The sequence below is a fragment of the Nicotiana tomentosiformis genome, chromosome 9 (genome assembly GCF_000390325.3).
Source record: "Nicotiana tomentosiformis chromosome 9, ASM39032v3, whole genome shotgun sequence".
Classification (NCBI taxonomy): Eukaryota; Viridiplantae; Streptophyta; class Magnoliopsida; order Solanales; family Solanaceae; genus Nicotiana; species Nicotiana tomentosiformis.
In genome coordinates this window covers 64883255-64907051 of record NC_090820.1, presented here as the reverse complement: position 1 = coordinate 64907051, position 23797 = coordinate 64883255, and the positions used below count along the sequence as shown (strand labels likewise).

The 23797-nt window shown below is 38.1% G+C and overlaps 1 protein-coding gene across 3 annotated transcripts; it reads left to right on the top strand.

Annotated features, from left to right (window-relative positions):
* Positions 1 to 19525: 19525 nt before the first annotated feature.
* On the top strand, positions 19526 to 23402 carry LOC104097133 (WAT1-related protein At2g39510-like). 3 transcript variants are annotated; one of them, XM_009603659.4, is made up of 7 exons: positions 19526 to 19820; positions 19928 to 19990; positions 20108 to 20224; positions 22014 to 22257; positions 22409 to 22570; positions 22688 to 22839; positions 23031 to 23402. In XM_009603659.4, the coding sequence occupies exons 1-7, from the start codon at positions 19618 to 19620 to the stop codon at positions 23206 to 23208; spliced, it is 1119 nt and encodes a 372-aa protein (XP_009601954.1). In that variant the 5' UTR covers positions 19526 to 19617; the 3' UTR covers positions 23209 to 23402. The 3 variants fall into 3 exon arrangements, with proteins under 3 accessions (XP_009601954.1, XP_033512279.1, XP_009601955.1); XM_033656388.2 differs by having other exon boundaries at positions 22994 to 23187; XM_009603660.4 differs by having other exon boundaries at positions 22979 to 23187.
* The last annotated feature ends 395 nt before the right edge of the window (positions 23403 to 23797 follow it).

Below are 23797 nucleotides of genomic sequence, written 5' to 3'. Positions count from 1 at the left end.
CTAGATCATCCGAAAACTCACATTTAAAAAGACCAACATAATCCTTGTGGATTACACCCAAGATAGCCTTTTGAATCACCCATTTTGGCCTTAAAATGAGAAAGATATGATGCTTTTAAATTTTAAATGAAGTATGAAATTAATGGACGAACTTAGGGACATGACCGGCATTTTCAGAATTATCGCACAAGCAAATTCAGCAATTACAAATCTTAGTTTTAGCACCTTAAACTCATCTGGATCCTCCTGGACGCAAACCATATATGCATTTTAATTATATAACACGCTATGAACCCACTCGTGCACTCAAATCAGCAAAGAGAGGTCACCTTCACCAGATGTTGACCGTGGTCATAACTTAACAAGTCTCTCAATCAATAACTCAAAACACACGCGAATCCCCGCCCAATCATACCAACAAGTCCAAATATGTTAACCAAACTTATCAAAAGTCTAGAAACACCACAAATAGCATCAAGACCAAAATCAAAGATCAAATCATTTTCTTAACTTTCAAACATCCCAACTTCGTCGAACGCATCCGAACCACACTTAGACATTCCGGATCACAATCCAACTTTGCACACAAGTTCCAATCAACCAAATTAACCTACCCAAGGTCTCAAAACCTATGTAGGAGTCTGATAACACTAAAGTTAACTCCTAGTCAAACTTATGAATCCTCCAATTCTTCAAATTGCCAACTTTTGACAAATTGAGTCAAAACCTTCTAGGAACCTCCAACTTGAAATCCGAACATACACCCAAGTCCAAATTTACCAAACAAACCTATTTAAACTATCAAATCCCGATCTTGAGGTAGTTTACTCAAAAGTCAAACTTTGATCAACTTTTCAAACTTTAAGCTTCCATATTGAGAATAATTCTTCCAAATAAAATCTCAAAAATCAAAACTAACCATCCAGGATAGTCATAATACATCATATAAAGCTACTCAAAGTCTGAAATCACAGAAGGAAATATCTAATCTCAACATGACTGATCAGGTTGCTACATCAAATAAGTAGAATACCTCGAACTGTGAGCCTCCTCAAGAATCAACTCACTTAACCCTTTAGTATTAGGAACACAAATCCGTCCCTGAAGTCGCAACACAACATCATCACCAATGCAAACCTCCTTAGTACCATCTCCCAACACAATGTCCTCAACGACAAACAAATAGGGATCATCATATTACGAGCTTTAATGCCCTCAAACAAGAACGACTGCTCAACAACACGAGCAAGAACATGCGGGAATCGAAAATACCCAATCTCACAAATCTGATGGCCAAAGCCTGCATATCCATAGCGAAAAGCCTCTCCTCAGCAGGAATAAATGCCAAACTCCCCATACTCTTCGCCTTTCTACCCAAGGTATTTGTTACCACATTCGCTTCACCTGAATGATACAATATATTGATACCATAGTCCTTCAACAACTCCAACCACATGTACTGCCTCAAATTCGAATTCTTTTGGTTGAACAAGTGCTGAAGACTTCTATGATCATGGTAAACCTCACATAACACACCATACAACTAATGCCTCCAAATCTTAAGTGCATGCACAATAGATACTAACCCCAAATCATGAACAGGATAATTATTCTCATGTGGCTTCAACTGGCAGGATGCATAGACAATCGCCCTATTGTCCTGCATCAACACACAACCAAGATGAACATATAAAGCATCACAATAAATAGTATACATCCTCGATCTTAAGGGCAATACCAAACGGGAGCTGTAGTCAAAGTAGTCTCGAGCTTCTGAAATCTCTCTTCACACTCATCAAACCATATAAATGGAGCACCATTTTAAGTCAACTTGGTCAATGGAGTTGCAATAGATGAGAATCCTTCCACAAAGCAACGATAGTAACCAACCAAACCCAAGAAACTCCTTATCTCTGTCGGTGAAGAAGGTATAGGCCAACTCTAAACTGCCTCAATCTTTATCAGATCCACTTTGATTCCATTACTAGAAAAAACGTGGCCAAATAATGCCACTAAGTCCAACCAAAACTCGTAGCTGGAGAACTTAGCATACGACTTCTTCTCCCTCAGAATATGAAGCACAATCCTCAAATGTTGCTCCTGCTCCTACCCACTATGGGAATACACCAAGATATCATCAATCAATACAATGAAAAATGAATCCAAATAAGGCTAGAACACATTGTTCAACAAACGCATATAAGTTGTTGGGGCATTACTCAACCCAAAAGACATCACCAAATACACATAATGCCCATAACGAGTCTTGAAAACCATCTTAGGGATGTTTGAAGCCCTAATCTTCAACTGGTGGTAACCTAATCTCAAATCAATCCTTGAGAACACCCTTGACTCTGAAGCTGATCAAACAAATCATCAATATGAGGCAATGGATACTTGTTCTTCATAGTGACCTTGTTCAACTGCTTATAATCAATGCACATCCTCATAGAACCATCCTTCTTCACAAATAATATTGGTTCATCCTAAGGAGAAACACTCGGTCTGATGAATCTGATGTCCAACAACTCATGCAACTGCTCTATCAACTCCTTCAAATCTACTGTAGCCATGCGTTATGGTGGAATATATATGGCATGAGTGCCCAACACCAAATCAATACCAAGATAAATATCCCTATTGGGTAGCATGCCTGGTAGGTCTACAGGAAACACCTCCAGAATCTCCCTCACTACTATGACTGAATCAACTGTGAAAGTCTCAATACTAGTATCTTAAAAAAAAAAGCTAAATGCGCCAAGCACCCCTTCTCAACAATCTACTGAGCCTTCAGAAATAAAATCACCATACAGGGAGTATGACCAAGAGAACCCTTCCATTATAACCATGGTAACCCCATCATAACCAATATCACAGCCTTAGCGTGAAAATCAAGAATAGAATGATACAGAGATAACCAATCCATACCAAAAATTACATCAAAGTTTACCATACCAGTAATAGGAGGTCAACTCTAGTCTCATAACCCCCAATAGTAATCACACAAGACCGATATACAGATCCACCACTATAGAATCACCAACAGGTATAGATACATGGACATGAATATCAAGTGAACCATGAGACATATCCAAATACGAAGCAACATATGATGACACATATGAATAGTTAGATCCTGGATCGAGCTACAGAGAAGCCTCTCCATGAAAGACCAAAACCATACCGGTGATCACTGCATCTAAGGCCACCGCCTCTGGTCTACCCCGAAAATCATAGCAACAAGCCTGACCACCTCTAATCTATCAACAACCAACCTGGACACCTCCTCCAGTACATCCTTTGGCTTCCTAACCTCAGTGAAACACCTAGTGCGAGGACCAGGAATGAGGAAATCTATAAAGTTGTGCCTCTATTAATTCTGGGATAGTACCTCCTCAAGTGTCCAAACTCTCCACACTCATAGCAACCTCTAGTTGATAGAGGATGCTGAATTTGAATTTGGCCCTGATGGCCTGAATACCAACTAGAAGAACCTTGAAAATATAGAGCATAGTGCGAACTCACTAGAAGAGAACTATAGGAAGTTAGAACTGGAGTGCTAAAATATGGTCGAGACACTACAACCCTGGCTACATACTGTGTAGAATAAACTGGCCTACTATGATGGCCCCTAACAAACTGATCCCTACCTCCAGATGTGGTACCACTAAAACTATTAGAACGATAAGTCCTCTTATCCTGCATCATAGCCTCTCTCCCCTAACTATGAATACTCTCAATCCTCCGATCTATCTCTATATCTTGGTGAAATGTAGTCCCAATCTCTAACTTTCGGTCTATAAAAGTCCCGATACCATAAGTCAACCCCTCAATGAATCACCTCACCTTCTCTACCTTGGTGGGGATTAAGAAAGCAGCATGATAAGAAAACTATGTGAATCTCGTCTCATACTCAGTCACAACAATGCGATCTTGCTGAAGGCGCTCAAACGAGCCTCTCAACTCATCCCTTCTAGTGTGTGGGATGTACCTCTACAGAAACAACTGTGAGAATTAAGTCCAAGTAAGAAGAGATGAACATGCTGGCCTCCCCAGCTCATAGGTCTACCACCATCTCCTAGCATCCCATCTCAACTGGAATATAGTGAAGTCCACCCCATTGGACTCTACCAAGCCATGTTGTGAAACATCTAATGACATCTGTCTAGAAAGTCCTAAGCATCCTCTGAAGTATCACCATCAAATTGAGGACGATGTAATTTTTGAAACCTCTCAAGCCTCTTTTGTTCCTCAATAGTCATAGTAGGCTCAACCACGGGTCTAGCTACAACCATAGGATGCTCACTGCCAACTGGTAATGCTCTCGGCGTCGGAACAACAACCGCTACCTGCTCTAGAGTATGAGTAGTAGGGGTCGACACTAATACCCACTTATAGAATAATAAAAAATGAAAGAATACGTAGAACAAGAAATAAGCCATAGTATCAATAAACAAGTATCAAGGGAAAGAGGTATCGTATACGGGAATTTAAGCATTTTTTCAAGCATTAAGATAAATCACAAAGTCAATTACCTCATTTATTTTCATAATCATGATATGAGTCAATCAACGCTTATATGAAAGCGGCTGCATGAATCTAAGATGCAAATGCATGCTCATAATCCACTCTCAATACCCCACAGCAAAAACCCATGTGGCAGACATTGGCCAAGTGTCTAAACTAAGCACCAATCTGGGTGCATGCGCTCATAGGGCCTAAAGTAACATGGGTAATCACCTGAATATGGAGGGACGAATCTATATCCAAATGATATTGGGGAGGTCAACCTGATCTAATCATAATCAATAATCCATAATCCATATACTCTCACAATGTCCTTATTTAAAAACTCCTCAACATTCCTCAATAACCAACTCATGTATGTGCATATCAGAAGATATGATAAATATGCACTAGGACAATATAATAAATGCTAATGACTAATAACATGAATACGATGGTTATGTCTAATCATGTTATTCAACTCTTCTTAACAGTTCAATATGTTAATATTCTCAAATCCAATCACGGTAACAAACATGAGCAACAAGAGCCCATGATCGCCAAGTCATATGTCAAGTAAATCTAGAACATGATTACGGCCAAATCAAACAAGACAAAAACTTAAACATGATTTCTAATCATATATCACTTTCATCACGTAATCATAGAATCAATAGAACATGAATAAACAATTCACAAAGATCAACTAAGGCAAATAATAAGCCCAACTCTATCCAGCTTAGGTTACAACCTAGCTATGCATATGCGCTCATCACCTTGAATATATGAAGCACCTGAATCAAGTAACAATTAGCAAATAAATCACCTACGAGGAGAATTTCCTCTTAAAGGAAAGACAAGAGACTTACCTCCACCCGAGAACACCTTTAACCTTCCAAAATAGCTTTTCTCTTAAAAAGAACCTCCAAATGACTCGAATCTAATCAAATATTACATAATAAAGTCAACTAATGCAATAAAAATCAACTCCAAAAAATAAAGTTTGAATCTTTAATCAAACCCCAAAAGCCACAACAATCAACCCGAGCCCACTTGGTCAAAACCCGAGTCAAGGGGTAGATTCCGACTACCCATAACACTACGGATCCGGCCTTAAATAGTTCATACCAAAAACATCCCAGCACCAGTAATTACACTATGCAGATCGCATAACTGATCTACGGTCTACAAAATGAAATAGTCCCAACTCTTCATCCATCAAGAAAATAATATGTAGCCAGCAGATCCACTATGCGGTCAGCAAAACTCACCACGAAATCGACCAGCCCAAAACTCTTCAGCAATCATGAAATGGATATGTGGCCCGCAAAGCCATTCTGACTGTAAAATTGGCCGCATAATCAACCTAATACTTACAAATTCTGCAAAACTCGCTCCAAAGGCGCCCAAACTCACCTGAACCCCTTGAGACCCTATCCAACCTTACTAATAAGTTCATAAAACGTACCCGGACTTGCCCAAGGTCTCAAGACACTTCTAGAAAGATCACAACAAAGAATCGAGGTGCAAACAAAATAAAATTTCTAAGTTCATAAACTTCAAAACTTCAAACCAAGCGTCTGATTCCGACTTAAACACATTGGATCTCAACCAAACTTTGCACATCATAAGTTCATTTTAACCATGTGGACCTATCCAAGGTCTCAAAATCAAAATCGGAGTCTGATAACACCAAAGTCAATTATCGTTCAAACCTACAAAATCTCCAATTCTCCAAATTGCGAACTTTCGGCAAATAGATCCAAAACCTTATAGGTACCTCCAAATCAAAGTCTGAACATATGCCCAAGAACATATGTCCAAGTACAAAATCACCATATGAACCTACTGAAACAATCAAATCACCAGATTGAGGTCGTTTACATAAAAGTTAAATCTTGGTCAACTCTAGCAACTTAAGCTTCCAAAATGAGGGTAAATGTTCCTAATCACTCTCAAACCATCTCGAAACCAAACCAACCAACCTCGTAAGTCATAAAATAATAAGTACACATACCGAAAGCATCAAATAGTGGAACGAGTACAAATACCCACAATGACTAGTTGGATCATTATAAACTCTACCCTGACATGGTCATAACTTAGCTAATGCATATACATTCGTCATCATGTATATACATAGCTCCTAAATCAAGCAACAAGTAACACGTTGTTCAACTATGGGGAAAATTTTGTCTTTCAAGTATATACAAGAGATTTAATTCCACTTGAGAATATCTTCAACCTTCTAAAACCGCTTTTCCAAGCATCCTGTACTAAGAGGAGTAGTTATGAACCCTGTAGACCGCCCCCATGGGGGTGGTAAAGGAAAAGCCTCAATTAGTAGGAAAACCCACTTCAAATCTTCCTCCAAACGACTTGAATCTAGTCAGTCATTACTCAATTGAGTCAATACAACCTTTAGAGATTAATTCCACCTCAAAAAGATTCAATCTTTAAGCCAAATCAAAAGGTCAACCTTGAGCTTAAGGTCCAGAATTTTTTTCGTTTTTCTTTTTATTGCCTGACTATTCAGAAGCTAAGACCATTTCAATGCCCCATTTCTCCATGCATAAACTAAACCAATAATTAAGATAAACACGAATAAATAACACCCCCAGTCCAAATAAATAATTTGATTTTAAATTTGGTTCCAATTTCATGTTTAAAACCCCCAAATTCACTTGTTCAAATCCATGTTTTGATGTTAAATCTAGTGATAATTATATATATAAATCATAGATTTAGGTTAGAATCACTTACCCCAAGCTTGTGGGTGAAACCCTACCCTCAAACATCTCCAAATTATCTCCAAAAATTGGGAAATAAAATAAAAATCACAAAACTCAGACTTAAACAGTACCAAGAGAAGTTGCCCAGCACCACAAAATCCACTATGCAGACCGCATAACTAATTTGAGATCAGTGGGACCCATTGTGAAAATAACCTATCCAAACTCCCCAACCATCGCAAAACAACTATGCGGTATGTAGAATCATTCTGCGGTCCGCAAAATACGTCACAAAATAGATTAGACCTTAGTTGCCCAAGGATCGCAGATCAGATCCGCATTCCGCTTATCCATTCTTCGGTCTACAGATCTGGTCGTGAATCCGAACTATCAACTATCAACTATCAGCTTGTGCAAACTTGCTCCAAATGCGCTGAAACTCACCCGAGCCCCTCAGGACCCTATAAACCATTCCTACGAGTCCATAAACACTACTCAGACATATTCAAGGCCTTAAAACACTATTTGGAAAAATCACAACAAAAGGTTGAGGCTCAAACACAAATAGAATTTCTCTTAAGTTCATTAAATTTTAAACTTCCAACCAAGCGTTTGATTCATACTTATACACCTCAGATCTCAACAAAACTTTGCGCACAAGTTCCATTCAACCATATAGATGTATCCCAAGTCTCGAAACACCAATCACGGTCCAATGACATCAAAGGCAACTCTTGGTTAAACTTATGAACTCTACAGTTCTTCAAATTGCCAACTTCGACAAATGGAGTCAAAATCTTCTTGGAACATCTAAAACTAAATACGAACATAATCCAAAGCCAAAATCACAATAAAAACTTATAAGAACTCTCAAATCCAGATTTTGAGGTCATTTACTCAAAAGTCAAATATTGGTTAACTCTTATAACTAAAGCTTCCATAATGGAACTAAGTGTTCCAATTCACTCCCAAGCCTTTCAGAAGCCAAACAAACCATTTCAGAAAGTCACAAAACATCAAAAGAAACTAAATGAGGCATAAAATATGGGAATAGGGTTCTAATACTTAAAATGACCGAACGGATTGTTACATTCTCCTCCTCTTAAATAAATATTCGTCCTTTAATGGGTTTAGCACCATAGCTGAGATGCCAAAAAGATGAGTATATCTACTCTACATGTCATTCTCGCTCTTCCAAGTCGCTTCCTTTACTGGTTGACCCCTCCACTGGACCTTTAGCGATGCAATCTCCTTTGATCTTAACTTTCGAACCTGCCTATGGAATAAACATTGGCTCCTCCCCATAAGCCAAATTCTTATCCAACTGCACTGAACCGAAATAACACGTGACTTGTCTTCATGATATTTCTAGAGCATAGAAATGTGGAATACCGGGTAAACTCCTGACAAGCTTGGTGGCAAAGAAAGCCTATAAGTCACCTCACTAACTATATCCAAAACCTCAAAAGGGCCAATATTCTTAGGTCTCAACTTGCCCTTCTTCCCAAATCTCATCAGGCCCTTCATAAGAGAAACTCTCAGAACTACCTTCTCACCCTCTATAAATGTCACATCACGAACCGTTCTATCATCACAACTCTTCTGCCAGGACTGAGCTGTGTGAAGCCGCTCGTGAATTAACTTTACCTTATCCAAAGCATCACGAACCAAATATGTGCCCAACAACCAAGCCTCACTAGGCTCAAACCAACTAATAGGAGAACGACACTTCCTACAATATAAAACCTCATACAGAGTCATCTAAATATTGGACTGATAAAATTTGTTGTAAGCAAACTCCTCCAATAGTAGGGACTAATCCAAATGAACTCCAAAATCCATAACACAAGATCTCAACATATCCTAGAGAATTTGTATAGTACACTCGACTGACCATAAGTTTATGGTTGAAATATCCTGCTAAGCTCCACCTATGTGCTGAACTCTACCTGAACAACTCTCCAAAAAGTCATCACCGGAATGAAATGCGTAGACTTGGTTAGCCTGTCCACAATGACCCAATAGAATCAAACATCCTCTAGGTCCATGGCAACCCTACCACAAAGTCCATAGTGGTCGCTATCACTTCCACTTTAGTATAACAATCTTCTGAAGAAAACCACCTGGTCTCTGATGCTCATACTTGACCTGTTGACAATTCAAACACTACAAGACATGTCCAACAATGACCTTCTTCATCCTCTTTCACCAATAATGCTGCTTCAAATCACGATATATCTTTGTAGCACCCGGATGAATAGAATACCGTAAACTATGAGCCTCCCTCAGAATCAACTCCCTCTGACTATCAAAATTAGGAAAACAAATTCGACCCTAAAGTCACAGTACACCATCATCTCTAATGGACAACTCCTTAGCACCACCTCGCATCACCGTGTTCCTAAGGACAAGAAAATGGTGATCATTGTACTGACGAGCCTTGATGAGCTCAAGACGAATGTGCAACAACACAATCAAGAACTCTATATGGAAATAGTCAATCTCACAAATCTAATTATACAAGGCATGAACATCCATAGCCAAAGGCCTCTTCTCAGCTGGAATGAATGCCAAACTACCCATACTCTCCTCATTTCTACTCAAGGTGTTTTCTGCCATATTCGCCTTGTGCGGATGGTACAAGATAGTGAAATCATAATCCTTAAACAACTCAAGCCAGCTCTGTTGCCTCAAATTCAAATCCTTCTGCTTGAACTAGTGCTGAAGATTTCTATGATCAGTATAAACCTCACATGACACACTATACAAGTAATGCCTCCAAATCTTAAGTGCATACACAATAGATTCTAACTCCAAATCATGAACAAAATAATTTTTCTCCTAAGGCTTTGACTGTCATGATGCATAAGTAATAACCTTACCATCCTACATCAACGTCGCGCCTGACCAACACGTAATGCATCATAATATATTGTGAATGGCCTTGAACCTACGGGCAACATCATCACTAGGGTTGTAGTCAAAGCAGTCTTGAGTTTCTGAAAGCTCTCCTCGTATTCGAAAGACCATCTATAAGAAACATCTTTATGAGTCAATTTGGTCAATGGGGCTGCGATGGATGAAACCCCCTCTAAACAACTACAATAGTAGCCAAGCAAACCCAAGAAACTCCTAATCTCTGTAGCTGTAGTAGGTCTGGTCCAACCTTGAACCACCTAAAGTCTTTTTTATATCAACCTTGATACCATCACTAGGTACCATGTGACCCAAGAATGCTAATTAATCCAACCAAAACTTTTACTTGGAAAGCTTATACAACTCTTTCTCCCTTAGAATCGGAAGTACAATCCTCAAATGCTACTCATGCTCTTCCCTACTATGGGAATATACCAAGATATCACTAATTAATAAAATGACTAAAGAATCCAAATATGGATGGACACACACTGTTCATCAAATGCATGAAAGTTGTTGGAGCATTAATCAAACCAAAAGGCAGCACCAAGAACCCATTGTGTCTATAACGAGTCCTAAAACCCATCTTAGGAATGTCAGAAGTGTTAATCTTTAACCGATGATAGCCCAAGCTCAAATCAATCTTCAAGAACACCTTGGCCCCCTGAAGTTGATCAAACAAATAATTAATACAAGGCAATTGATCCTTGTTCTTGATAGTGACCTTGTTCAACTGCTTGCAATCAATGCACATCCACATAGACCCATCCTTCTGTTTCACAAATAACTTCGGTGCACCCCAAGGAGATACACTACGCCTGATGAATCCCTTATCCAACAACTCCTGCAACTACTCATTTAACACATATGGGCCATATAGTGTCAGGGAATATATACGGACTGAGTTCTCAAGACCAAATCAATACCAAAATTAATATCCATATCTGATGGCATGCCCGGTAGGTCTTCAAGAAACACATGTGAAAACTCCCTCACTACTTGGATTGAACCAACAATAGGAGTCTCAGTACTAGTATTTCTAACAAAGCCTAGATACACCAAATATCCCATCCGCTGAACCTTCAAAATGAGATCACCTCACTAGGGGTATGACCAAGAGAACCCTTCTATTCTAACCTTGGCAACCTAGGATAGCCAAAGTTACAGTCTTAATGTGACAATCCAAAATATCATGATGCAAAGATAGTCAATACATACCCAAAATCACTTAAAAATCTACCTTATTTAGCAATAGAAGATCAATTTTAGTCTCGTAACTCCCAATAATAACCACACAAGACCGATTAACACAATCCACCATAATAGAATCATTGACGCATGCCACGAGGCATATCCTAATAAGGAGAAAAATATGATGACACATATGAATAGGTAGACCCTGGATCACACAACACAGAAACATATCTATGACAGACTGAAATTATACCTATGATTAAAGTATCGAGGCCATTGCCTTGGGCCTACCTTGATGTAACGAGCCAGCCAGTTGTTTTAAGAGTAATAGACCTGATCCCCTAATTACTGCATTCCCTGTATCATTTTATGCTTATGTGACTTGCCGGGAGGTTTTGTTTTTGGTTTTGGAGTGAATTGGGACACTTAGTCCCTAAGATGGAAGCTTAAGTTCTAGGAATTTGTCCATAGTTGGAATTGTGTGAAGACGACTCCGGAATGGAGTTTTGTCGGTTCTGTTAGCTCAGTTGGGTGATTTTAGACTTGGGAGCGCATCTGGATTGTGATTTGGAGGTCCGTAACTGAATTAGGCTTGAAATGGAAAAAGTTAAATTTTTGGGAAGTTTGCCCGGGAGTGAACTTTTTGATATCGGGGTCGGATTCTGATTTCGAAAGTTGGAGTAGGTCCGTAATGTAGAATATGACGTGTTTGCAAAATTTGAGGTCAGTCAGACATGAATTGATAAGTTTCGGCATCAGTTGTAGAAGTTTCAAGTTTCAAGTTCATTAAGTTTGAATTGGAGTGCAATTCATGTTTTTTTCGTTGTTTGATGTGATTTGAGGGCTCGACTAAGTTCGTATCGTATTTGAGGACTTATTGGTATATTTCGTTGAGGTCCCGGGGGCCTCAGGTGGATTCCGGGTGGTTAACGAACCAGGATTGGACTTGTGATGATTGGTGAAGCTGGGCATCATCTGGTGCAATCACACCTGCGGAGTCCCCATCGCAGGTGCGAGCTCGCAGAAGCGAGCTAAGGAGCGCAGAGGCGGGATTTGAGGAACTGTCCAGGAATCGCACGTGTGAGGGAAATACCGCAATTACGAGCACGCAGAAATGCTTGATGTTCCGCAGAAGCGGAGAGTGAGCTGGAAGGGGAAGTCTACTGAAGCGGACAATGTTCGCAGGCGAACGCTCGTAGGTGCAACCTTCTAATTGCAGAAGAGGACCTAGGTGTTTTAAGTCAAGTTTGCACCTACCATCACTGAACCGCCTAAAGTCTTCTTTATATCAACCTTGATACCATCACTAGATACCGTGTGACCCAATAATGCTAATTAATCCAACCAAAACTTTTACTTGGAAAGCTTATACAACTCTTTCTACCTTAGAATCGGAAGTACAATCCTCAAATGCTACTCATGCTCTTCCCTACTATGGGAATATACCAAGATATCACTAATTAATAAAATGACTAAAGAATCCAGATATGGATGGACGTACACTGTTCATCAAATGCATGAAAGTTGTTGGAGCATTAATCAAACCAAAATGCAGCACCAAGATCCCATTGTGTCCATAACGAGTCCTAAAACCTATCTTAGGAATGTCAGAAGTGTTAATATTCAACCGATGATAGCCCGATCTCAAATAAATCTTCAAGAACACCTTGGCCCCCTGAAGTTGATCAAACAAATAATTAATACAAGGCAATTGATCCTTGTTATTGATAGTGACCTTGTTCAACTGCTTGCATTCAATGCACATCCACATAGACCCATCCTTCTGTTTCACAAAATAACTTCGGTGCACCCCAAGGAGATACACTATGCCTGATGAATCCCTTATCCAACAACTCCTGCAACTACTCCTTCAACACATATGGGCCATATAGTGTCAGGGAATAGATACGGAACGAGTTCTCAAGACAAAATCAATACCAAAATTAATATCCCTATCTGGTGGCATGCCCGGTAGGTCTGCAGGAAACACATGTGAAAACTCCCTCACTACTTGGATTGAACCAATAAATAGGAGTCTCAGTACTAGTATTTCTAACAAAGCCCAGATACACCAAATATCCCATCCACTGAACCTTCAAAATGAGATCACCTCACTAGGGGTGTGACCAAGAGAACCCTTCTATTCTAACCTTGACAACCCAGGATAGCCAAAGTCACAATCTTAACGTGACAATCCAAAATATCATGATGCAAAGATAGTCAATACATACCCAAAATCACTTGAAAATCTAACTTATTTAGCAATAGAAGATCAATTTTAGTCTCGTAACCCCCAATAATAACCACATAAGACCGATTAACATAATCCACCATAATAGAATCATTGACGCGTGTAGATACATGAATAGGAATATCAAGAGAACCACGAGGCATATCCTAATAAGGAGAAAAATATGACGACACATATGAATAGGTAGACCCTGGATCACACAACACAGAAACATATCTATGACAGACTGAAATTGTACCTATGATCACAGTATCAAGGCCATTGCCTTGGGCCTACCTTGATGTAACGAGCCGGTCGGTTATTTTATGAGTAATAGCCTCGATCCCCTAATTACTGCTTTGCCTGTATTATTTTATGCTTATGTGACTTGTCAGAGGTTTTGTTTTTGGTTTCGGAGTGAATTGGGACACTTAGTCCTTAAGATAGAAGCTTAAGTTTTAGGAATTTGTCCGTAGTTGGAATTGTGTGAAGACGACTCTAGAATGGAGTTTCGTCGGTTCCGTTAGCTCGGTTGGGTGATTTTAGACTTGGGAGCACATCTGGATTGTGATTTGGAGGTCCGTAACTGAATTAGGCTTGAAATGGAAAAAGTTGAATTTTTGGGAAATTTTCCCGGGAGTAAACTTTTTGATATCGGGGTCGGATTCTGATTTCGAAAATTGGAGTAGGTCCGTAATGTAGAATATGACGTGTGTGCAAAATTTGAGGTCAGTCAGACGTGAATTGATAAGTTTCGACATCAGTTGTAGAAGTTTGAAGTTTCAAGTTCATTAAGTTTGAATTGGAGTGCAATTCATATTTTTGTCGTTGTTTGATGTGATTTGAGGGCTCGACTAAGTTCGTATGGTATTTGAGGACTTATTTGTATGTTTGGTTGAGGTCCCGGGGGCCTTGGGTGGATTATGGGTAGTTAACGAACCAGGAATAATGAAGCTGGGCATCATCTGGTGCAATCGCACCTGCGGAGTCCCCCTCGTAGGTGCGAGCTCGCAGAAGCGGGATTTGAGGAACTGGCCAGGAATCGCACGTGCGAGGGAAATACTGCAATTGCGAGCATGCAGAAGCGCTTGATGTTCCGCAGAAGCAGAGAGTGAGCTGGAAGGGGAAGTCTACTGAAGCGGACAATGTTTGCAGGTGCACAGTCGTAGGTGCAACCTTCTAATCACAGAAGAGGACCTAGGTGTTTTAAGTCAAGTCTGCACCTACCATCACTGAACCGCCTAAAGTCTTCTTTATATCAACCTTGATACCATCACTAGATACCGTGTGACCCAAGAATGCTAATTAATCCAACCAAAACTTTTACTTGGAAAGCTTATACAACTCTTTCTACCTTAGAATCGGAAGTACAATCCTCAAATGCTACTCATGCTCCTCCCTACTATGGGAATATACCAAGATATCACTAATTAATAAAATGACTAAAGAATCCAAATATGGATAGACATACACTGTTCATCAAATGCATGAAAGTTGTTGGAGCATTAATCAAACCAAAAGGCAGCACCAAGAACCCATTTTGTCCATAACGAGTCCTAAAACCCATTTTAGGAATGTCAGAAGTGTTAATCTTCAACCGATGATCACCCAATCTCAAATCAATCTTCAAGAACACCTTGGCCCCCTGAAGTTGATCAAACAAATAATTAATACAAGGCAATTGATCCTTGTTCTTGATAGTGACCTTGTTCAACTGCTTGCAATCAATGCACATCCACATAGACCCATCCTTCTGTTTCACAAATAACTTCGGTGCACCCCAAGGAGATACACTACGCCTGATGAATCCCTTATCCAGCAACTCATGCAACCACTCCTTCAACTCAGATGGGGCCATACAGTGTCAGGGAATATATACGGGCTGAGTTCTCAAGACCAAATCAATACGAAAATTAATATCCCTATCTGGTAGCATGCCCGGTAGGTCTGCAGGAAACACATGTGAAAACTCCCTTACTACTTGGATTGAATCAACAATAGGAGTCTTAGTACTAGTATTTCTAACAAATCCCAGATACACCAAACATCCCTTCTCAACAATCCGCTGAACCTTCAAAATGAGATCACCTCACTAGGGTTAGGACTAAGAGAACCCTTCCATTCTAACCTTGGCAACCTATGATAGCCAATGTCACAGTCTTAGTGTGACAATCCAGAATATCATGATGCAAAGATAGTCAATACATACCCAAATTCACTTGAAAATCTACCTTATTTAGTAACAGAAGATCAATTTTAGTCTCGTAACCCCCAATAATAACCACATAAGACCGATTAACACAATCCACCATAATAGAATCATTGACGCGTGTAGATACATAAATAGGAATATCAAGAGAACCACGAGGCATATCCTAATAAGGAGCAAAATAGGATGACACAAATGAATAGGTAGACCCTGGATCACACAACACATAAACATATCTATGACAAACTGAAATTGTACCTATGATCACAGTATAAAGGCCATTGCCTTGGACCTACCTTGATGTAACGATCCGGCCGATTGTTATAAGAGTAATAGCTCTGATCCCCTAATTACTATTTTCTATGTATCATTTTATGCTTATGTGACTTGCCGGGAGGTTTTATTTTTGGTTTCGGAGTGAATTAGGACACTTAGTCCCTAAGATGGAAGCTTAAGTTCTAGGAATTTGTTTGTAGTTGGAACTGTGTGAAGACAACTCCGGAATAGAATTTTGTCGGTTCCGTTATCTCCATTGGATGGTTTTGGACTTGGGAGCGCATCTGGATTGTGATTTGGAGGTCCGAAACTGAATTAGGCGTGAAATGGCGAAAGTTGAATTTTTGAGAAGTTTGACTGAGAGTGGACTTTTTGATATCGGGGTCCGATTCCGATTCCGAATATTAGAGTAGGTCCTTAATGTAGAATATGATGTGTGTGCAAAATTTGATGTCAATCGGACGTGAATTAATAAGTTTCGGCATCAATTGTAGACGTTTCAAGTTTCAAGTTCATTAAGTTTGAATTGGAGTGTAATTCGTGTTTTTGTCGTTGTTTGATGTGATTTGAGGGCTCGACTAAGTTAGTATGGTATTTTAGGACTTATTGGTATATTTGGCTGAGGTCCAGGGGGCCTCGGGTAGATTCTGAGTGGTTAACGAACCAGGATTGGACATGTGAGGATTGTTGAAGCTCGGAATCATATGGTGTAATTGGTGGTTGACTCGAGGACAAACAACGTTTAAGTGTGGGGTGGTGATATTCGGCCAAAATGCTATACTTTCAGTACATTACTAGCCCTATATTTTGTTGGTTTAGTGATTAATTGTGCGACATTTGAGCTAAATTGTGTTATTTTATGTGTAGGAGCATCAGAAGAAAGAGTCGAATGAAAGTTGCACAAAAAAAGGACAAAAATACAAGAAAAGAGCACAAAAGCATAAGTATCCAAACCGTGCTATAGACCAAGTAAAGCCAGCTCTATAGCCTACCTTACCATTCTACAGACTAAGTAAAGCCAGCTCTATAGCCAGCTTGATCGCGCTAAAGGCCATGCATAGCCAGCTCTGTAGCCAGGCTGACTCGCTATAAGCCTGTCCTCTTGAGGTCTATAGCCCAGTAATTAAAAGTCACAGGTTAAAAGGCTCCAACCCGGATTTGGACGGAGGGATTTCGACCCTAACATATAAATACTCCCCAAACGAGTTGAGGGAGGGGCGGACATTATTGAAGAGGCAAGAAGGCTACGAGAACACTTGGAAGCAACGAATCATAAGAGTTTTCACTTCCGTTCTTCCTTAATCTGTATTTTAATGCTTTCAATTATTATCATGATTGTTAGTATGGTTATAAGTAGCAAAACTTTCCCATCTAGGGTTTGATGGAACCTTTTGAAGGATGATTTTTTTATTGCGTTTAATATAATTTTGTCGTTGCATTTTCTCTTCTTGTTCAACTACGTGATTATTTTAGTTAATTGAAGGGCCCTCAATTGATTGTGCCTATTTACTGTGTATTGCTTGGAAAAGGGTACATATTTTGGTAAGTTGTTGAACAACATCACTCCTAACGTATGTGAGGAATCAATACAGAGGGTTTAAAGGTGGAATTAGGAATAACGAAATATTGGTGCAATCTTAGTGAGCAGTAAACTAATGTCAGCTAGCGTAGTTCGGAAGAATACGCCTAGTAAATTGTGATAGTTGTTCGGAAGAGAATTACGACACCCGAAGTACTCACGATCGGTAGAGAATACATAGGCGAAATTATAAAAAATGTAGCGGTGAGAATTACGACAATTGGGGAAAGCCTAACTCTAAGCCTCTTTAATCTTGTCTCTGACCCTTAGTATCTTTAGTTAATAATTCTACTTTAATTAGTTAGAAATAAAATCTCAATCTTTATAACTTCATAATTTGTTCAAACTTGTCTTCTTAGTGATAGTAATCAATTGTAGCTAAGCCTTAGTTCTATGTGGGATTCGACTCCGGACATTTAGATCGAATTATATTTACAACGACTGCTTATCCTTTTTAAAATTAGAGTTGGGCGTGATCAAAGAATAAAACATATACTTTGTACTCAACGACTATAGAGGATTTACAGTTTGTTGACAATGTGAATTTTGACGGAGAAGGTAAGCTTCAACCTGGACTTTATGCAATTTACTAATTTCAAGTGTGCATGTTTTTTTCGATAGAAAACTTAGTCTAATTTATTTATATGATGTGTTAAATTTTACAAATATATAGATTGCTCGTGCCTTTAATTTTTTGCTTGGATCCAATAATGCAAAATTTTCAATTTAAATTATTTTTTATCATGAGAGAGTAGACCTAATAATATAATGAAATAGTATCCGCCGGTTTTGTTACAATTCCCAATGATTGTCGATTTTTGGAGATCTTTTCCCGTTTTAATTTCTTTTTTTTGTCCACCAGCTAAGTATCTAATTAGGAAACAAGTAAACTTAAACGTTGCCTTTTTAAGTTTATTTTTTAAAACAAGTAGGAACATAGTCTACTTACCAAGAAAAAAACTAGTTTTTCATAAATAATAATTGTTATGTGACTCATATAATAAAATTTCTCCAAAATAGCGAAGTGGTGCACACTTCATGGCTAATAATAAACTTTTTCACGTACAGAGATACAAGTGAAGAAGAGCCAAACAATCAACTAACCTCATCGAATTATTCCGATTTTTATAATTCTATCTTTTTCTACATATACTCCCTCCGTTTCAATTTACGTGAACATGTTTGATTGAGCACGAACTTTAAAAAAAAATGAAGACTTTGGGAATTTATGGTCCTAAACAAGTCAAAAAAGGGTTCAAAGTATTTGTTTGGTTATAAAAGCTTCTCATTAAAGGTAGAATTGAAAGTTTAAGGTAAATTATTTCCAAATTTAAAAATGAGTTATTTTTTTAAAACGGACAAAAAAGGAAATAGGTTAAAGTAGAACTAGTTGAGTATTGCTCTGATTTGCTGGCTTTATTTTTGAAAGAATTCATCCAAGCTGAATGTCCACTAAGAAGACATATTTGGTTTAGTGCATTGTTGTGACGGTTCTATCTCCCTCGTCAGCAACAATGTCTTATCATAAATTGCTTCTTTTAAAATATAAATTACTTATTCTTCGTTTACGAAATAGTGAAGAAAAAAAACCAAATACAGTAGACATTTGATTTATAGCAATAACTCTGAGAAATATTTTGAAACCTTTTCTTCACCTGTAAATTATAAAAATATTCAAACTGTGGGAAAAAGATCACTTTACCAGTTTTCATGATGAGAAACTTTATAGAAATAAGCAAGCCATTATCTGGATGAAGAGAAGTGTTTTAATGAACAATTCCATTATAAGATGATAGTGGAGTCCATGGAGTTTTGATATGGAGACGTGCTTAGCTAGCTTTGTTTGTCCCCTATATATAGCACCGCAAGATGGGGTTTGTGAGTTACAAAGCATTGCTTACCCAATACTTTATCTAGCTAGTTGTAATATTAAAAAAGGAAAAGAAAGCTACTGTTCAGTAAAGAAAAAAGAAGCATGTCAACAAGGGAAAGGCTATTGAAGTTTGTGAAGGAAGCACAGCCATATTTGGCAGTGATATTGTTGCAGTTTGGATATGCAGGATCAGCTATAATAGCTAAGTCTGCTCTAAATCATGGCATGAGCCATTTCACCTTTGCCGTCTACAGAAATGCTTTTGCCACTCTTGTCTTTGCTCCTTTTGCCATAGTCTTGGAAAGGTCTTTAACATATTCATGCTGTGCAACTCTCTTTTTTACTTAGATGAAGTTATTTTGGTTTTTAAAAAAAAATGATTCTCTGGTTTCTCTGGTTGTTTAACACACAGGAAAATAAGGCCAAACATGACTGTATCCATTTTCTTGAAGATTATGTTGCTGGGCTTACTGGAGTAAACATCTCTGACATTAATAAATTAGCAATTTTTTCCACTGAAAACAAAAGCTGCCTTTTTTGCAGATTGTCTGATATTACACTGAAAACATAAGCTGCCTTTTTTTTATTGTAGGCCAGTCATCGACCAGAACTTGTACTACACAGGGTTGAGATACACTACTGCAACTTTTGCAACGGCAATGTGCAATGTGCTTCCTGCCCTCACCTTTATGTTGGCTTGGATCCTAAGGTATTATTTACCTATCTTGTCTGCAACTTATTTTGTCACATGCACGTTCATATTCAACATTTAAAAAGGAGAAAAAAAATTGATAACTACGATCGATGTATTTAACTCAACTATTGGATCAGCAAAAAGAACCAAAAAAAGTATCAGCAAATATGGGTGTCGTGTAACAAACGAGTCCATGGGAGTTTTGAGCCGTCTTATCGTCCAAAATGTTCCCTTTATTTAGTAATGACTAGAAAGTACGGGTTGATATAAACCCCTGTACAGCTTAAAATACAATTATTAATGCATCAACTCAACAAAATAAGTACTCCCTCAATTTCTATATATATGATACTCTTTCTTGTTTAATTTGTTCTAAAAAATATGACAATTCTCAATATTTGGAAACTTTTTAATTTAAACATTCATTTTACCATAACTAACATGCTCTTATATCCAAAGAATTATGCTAGATATTTTTAAGAAAATAGTTACTCCCTCGTTTTTAATTTATGTGAACCTATATCCTTTTTAATCCGTACAAAAAAGAATGACATTTTTTCTTATTTGGAAACAATTTACCTTTATGCAATATTTTATAACCACACAAAATATATGTCTCATTTTATACAAGTTCAAAAGTCTTCTCTCTTTTCTTAAATTTCGTGCCCAGTCAAATGGGTTCGCATAAATTGAAACAGAGAGAGTATATCAAATAGTATCATATGAAATAAATGAGGGAATACGATTTAAAGTTCGGATATTCAAATAGTATATTTAATTTCTACTATTAGAAATTGTTTAAAATTACCCTCTGTCAAAACAATCTCTGCCATCTTACTATTCAAACAACAGATATACTCCTAACTTGACGGACTGGACACTTGGCACGCATCCAAGGCTGTTAGTCCATTTGGTCTTAAATTAGACCCGACTTACCCCATTACCCAGTACCCGATCCATTAAATTTGACCCGCCAAATACAGATTACTCTTTTCATTCAAAAAATCAGAGAGGCCCATTTTGTCTTCTTCAAAGTTCTCAAAATCCTCATAATGGTGTTTTCTAGTTTCCTTAGCAAATCAATATTTCAATGTTGTAATCACAATTATAGACTCAAAACAGTAACAATAAATGAATTTTACCAATATATTTCGACTTCTTTTTTAGATCTAGATTCAAAACCAAAGATTCAACATATCATATATGGTGAGTTTCGACTTTTACCATCAACTTCTTCCAACAACCAACAATATAATTTAGATCTCTAAGCACAAGAAACAATACAAAATCAGATTTCAATAATATAAACCCCAAGTCAGTCATTGAACCAAAGGACCCATTTGAACCCATACTTGGAAATGAGCTTCGAAACCCTTCAATGGAGGTGCAGCTTTCCAATTCTTCAAATCAAGACACTGATGTACCATTTCAAAAAGGTTTAAGCTCTGTTCCATTAGCTTCAATCGATTTCAACACAAAATGCATTAGATTTATTTTCTACTGAATGAGAGATAGAGAAAGAACAACAGATTATAGTGCTTATCTGAACTCAGTCTCTTCTGGGTACCGAGTAATAGGGCGGGTCGGGTCTAATTTATGACCAAGTGGACCAACAACCTTAGATGCGTGCCATGTGTCCAGTCCGTCAAGTTAGGGGTATATGTGTTTGAATAGTAAGACAGCAGGGTTCTTTTGATCCAATAGTATAACATAGGATAATTTTATACAATTTCTAATAATTCCGTTTAAAGTTGGTTACATGAGTAGGTAAATGTGGGGAATAATAGGTAACTCCAACGTGTAGGCTTGAGAAGGTGAACGTAAGGAGATTATCAAGCCAAGCAAAAATAGTGGGAACAACAGTGACATTTGGTGGTGCCATGATTATGACACTAATTGGAGGACCTACAATTGGATTGCCCTGGACCAGACATCTCCTTTCTACTACAACTGCTACTAGCGCTTCTCTGACTGAGCTACAACCCATTAAGGGTGCTCTCTTCATCGCAGCAGGTTGTATCTGTTGGGCCTGCTTTTACAACCTTCAGGTACTATCCTTAATCATTCTTAAAAACTTAAGTTATTAAATGATTCACTATAGATGACAATGTTGAGACCAGCAGGATAATCTACGTAGTTTTTATTTTCATTAACATTGTTATTTTTTTCTTATTTTATGTTTGTTTGTTCTACAAACAGGCAATTACCTTGAAGACATACCCTGCGGCATTATCGCTCACTTGTTTGATTTGCTCGGCGGGAGCGGTGCAAGGCACAGCTCTGACCCTTGTGGCTGAAAGGGGAAATACATCAATCTGGTCCATCCACTTGGACACTAAACTCTTATCTTACGTTTATAGTGTAAGCATGAACATTGTCTAGTATGTGCCATTATTCATCTTTATATTTATAACCTATTAGTCACGACTTTCCTAGAGCTTACTTTAGTTCGCGCAAAACAAATTTTCACGGATGCAGGGAATGGTCACTTCTGGAGTGGGCTATTATGTTTCTGGATTGATAATGAAGGATAAAGGGCCTGTTTTCGTCACTGCTTTTAATCCTCTAAACATGGTAATAGTCGCAATTTTGGGTTCATTCATTTTATCCGAGCAGCTAAACTTGGGAAGGTATGTACATGCTTATTTACTTTATTAATATTAATATTATTATTATTATTATTATTATTATTATTTATTTTTATTTTTATTTTTTTGGGAATGAACAATTGATTATCGCGATATCATTAATGATTTTTATTTCAAGTAGTAACGTTGCGTGCAAAGGAGGTTGTCTAATATGGTGCCGGATGAATATATAGGGTTTTGGGAGGGGCAATCATTGTAATTGGACTGTATTTAGTAATATGGGGCAAGAGCAAGGACCAAAAATTGTCTAAGTACAGCAGCACTGACGATGTTGAAGTCGAACCTGTTGGTAAAGAAACATCTACAACGAAGTCTTTAAATCAGACAAAAGCTGGAGACGAAGCTGTTTAAGAAGAAATGGCGAGGATTTAAGTTAGGGGGATATGTAGAAATAATAACTCCTTTTTAATGGTTGGGTTTTAGATAATGCTCAAGTTCCCCGCAGAGGGATGTTGCTTTTGCATTTCTTATTAAAGAGAATTGGAAAAATGACAAAGTGCGTTTAGCATCCGCGAAGCATTTGTCAATTTAGTCTTCTGATGAAATGGACGTCCGATTTATTGCAAATGCGCATATGGTACTGAACTAACTCACTGATAAAAAATGAAAAAAAGCAAAAACAAGAAGAGATACGACTCATTCTAATAATGGCTTAAACAAATGAGAAGCAGAGGTACTGGACATTAGAGTATATTGCAATTAATGTTGTGAACCCATTTAATAAATGAAAAAGGGCTAAAATTGCTCCTAACGTATCAACTCCAGTCTAAAAATGCCCCTCGTTATATTGCTAAGAATGACCCAACCGTTAAAAATCTGGTATATTTGTGCCCTTAGTTTTAACGGGTGAATTATGATTTGTTTTAATATTTTATTAATTCCACGTGGCTATTTCTGATTGGCTATTAATTAAGGCACACTCCAAATCGGATTTTACCCC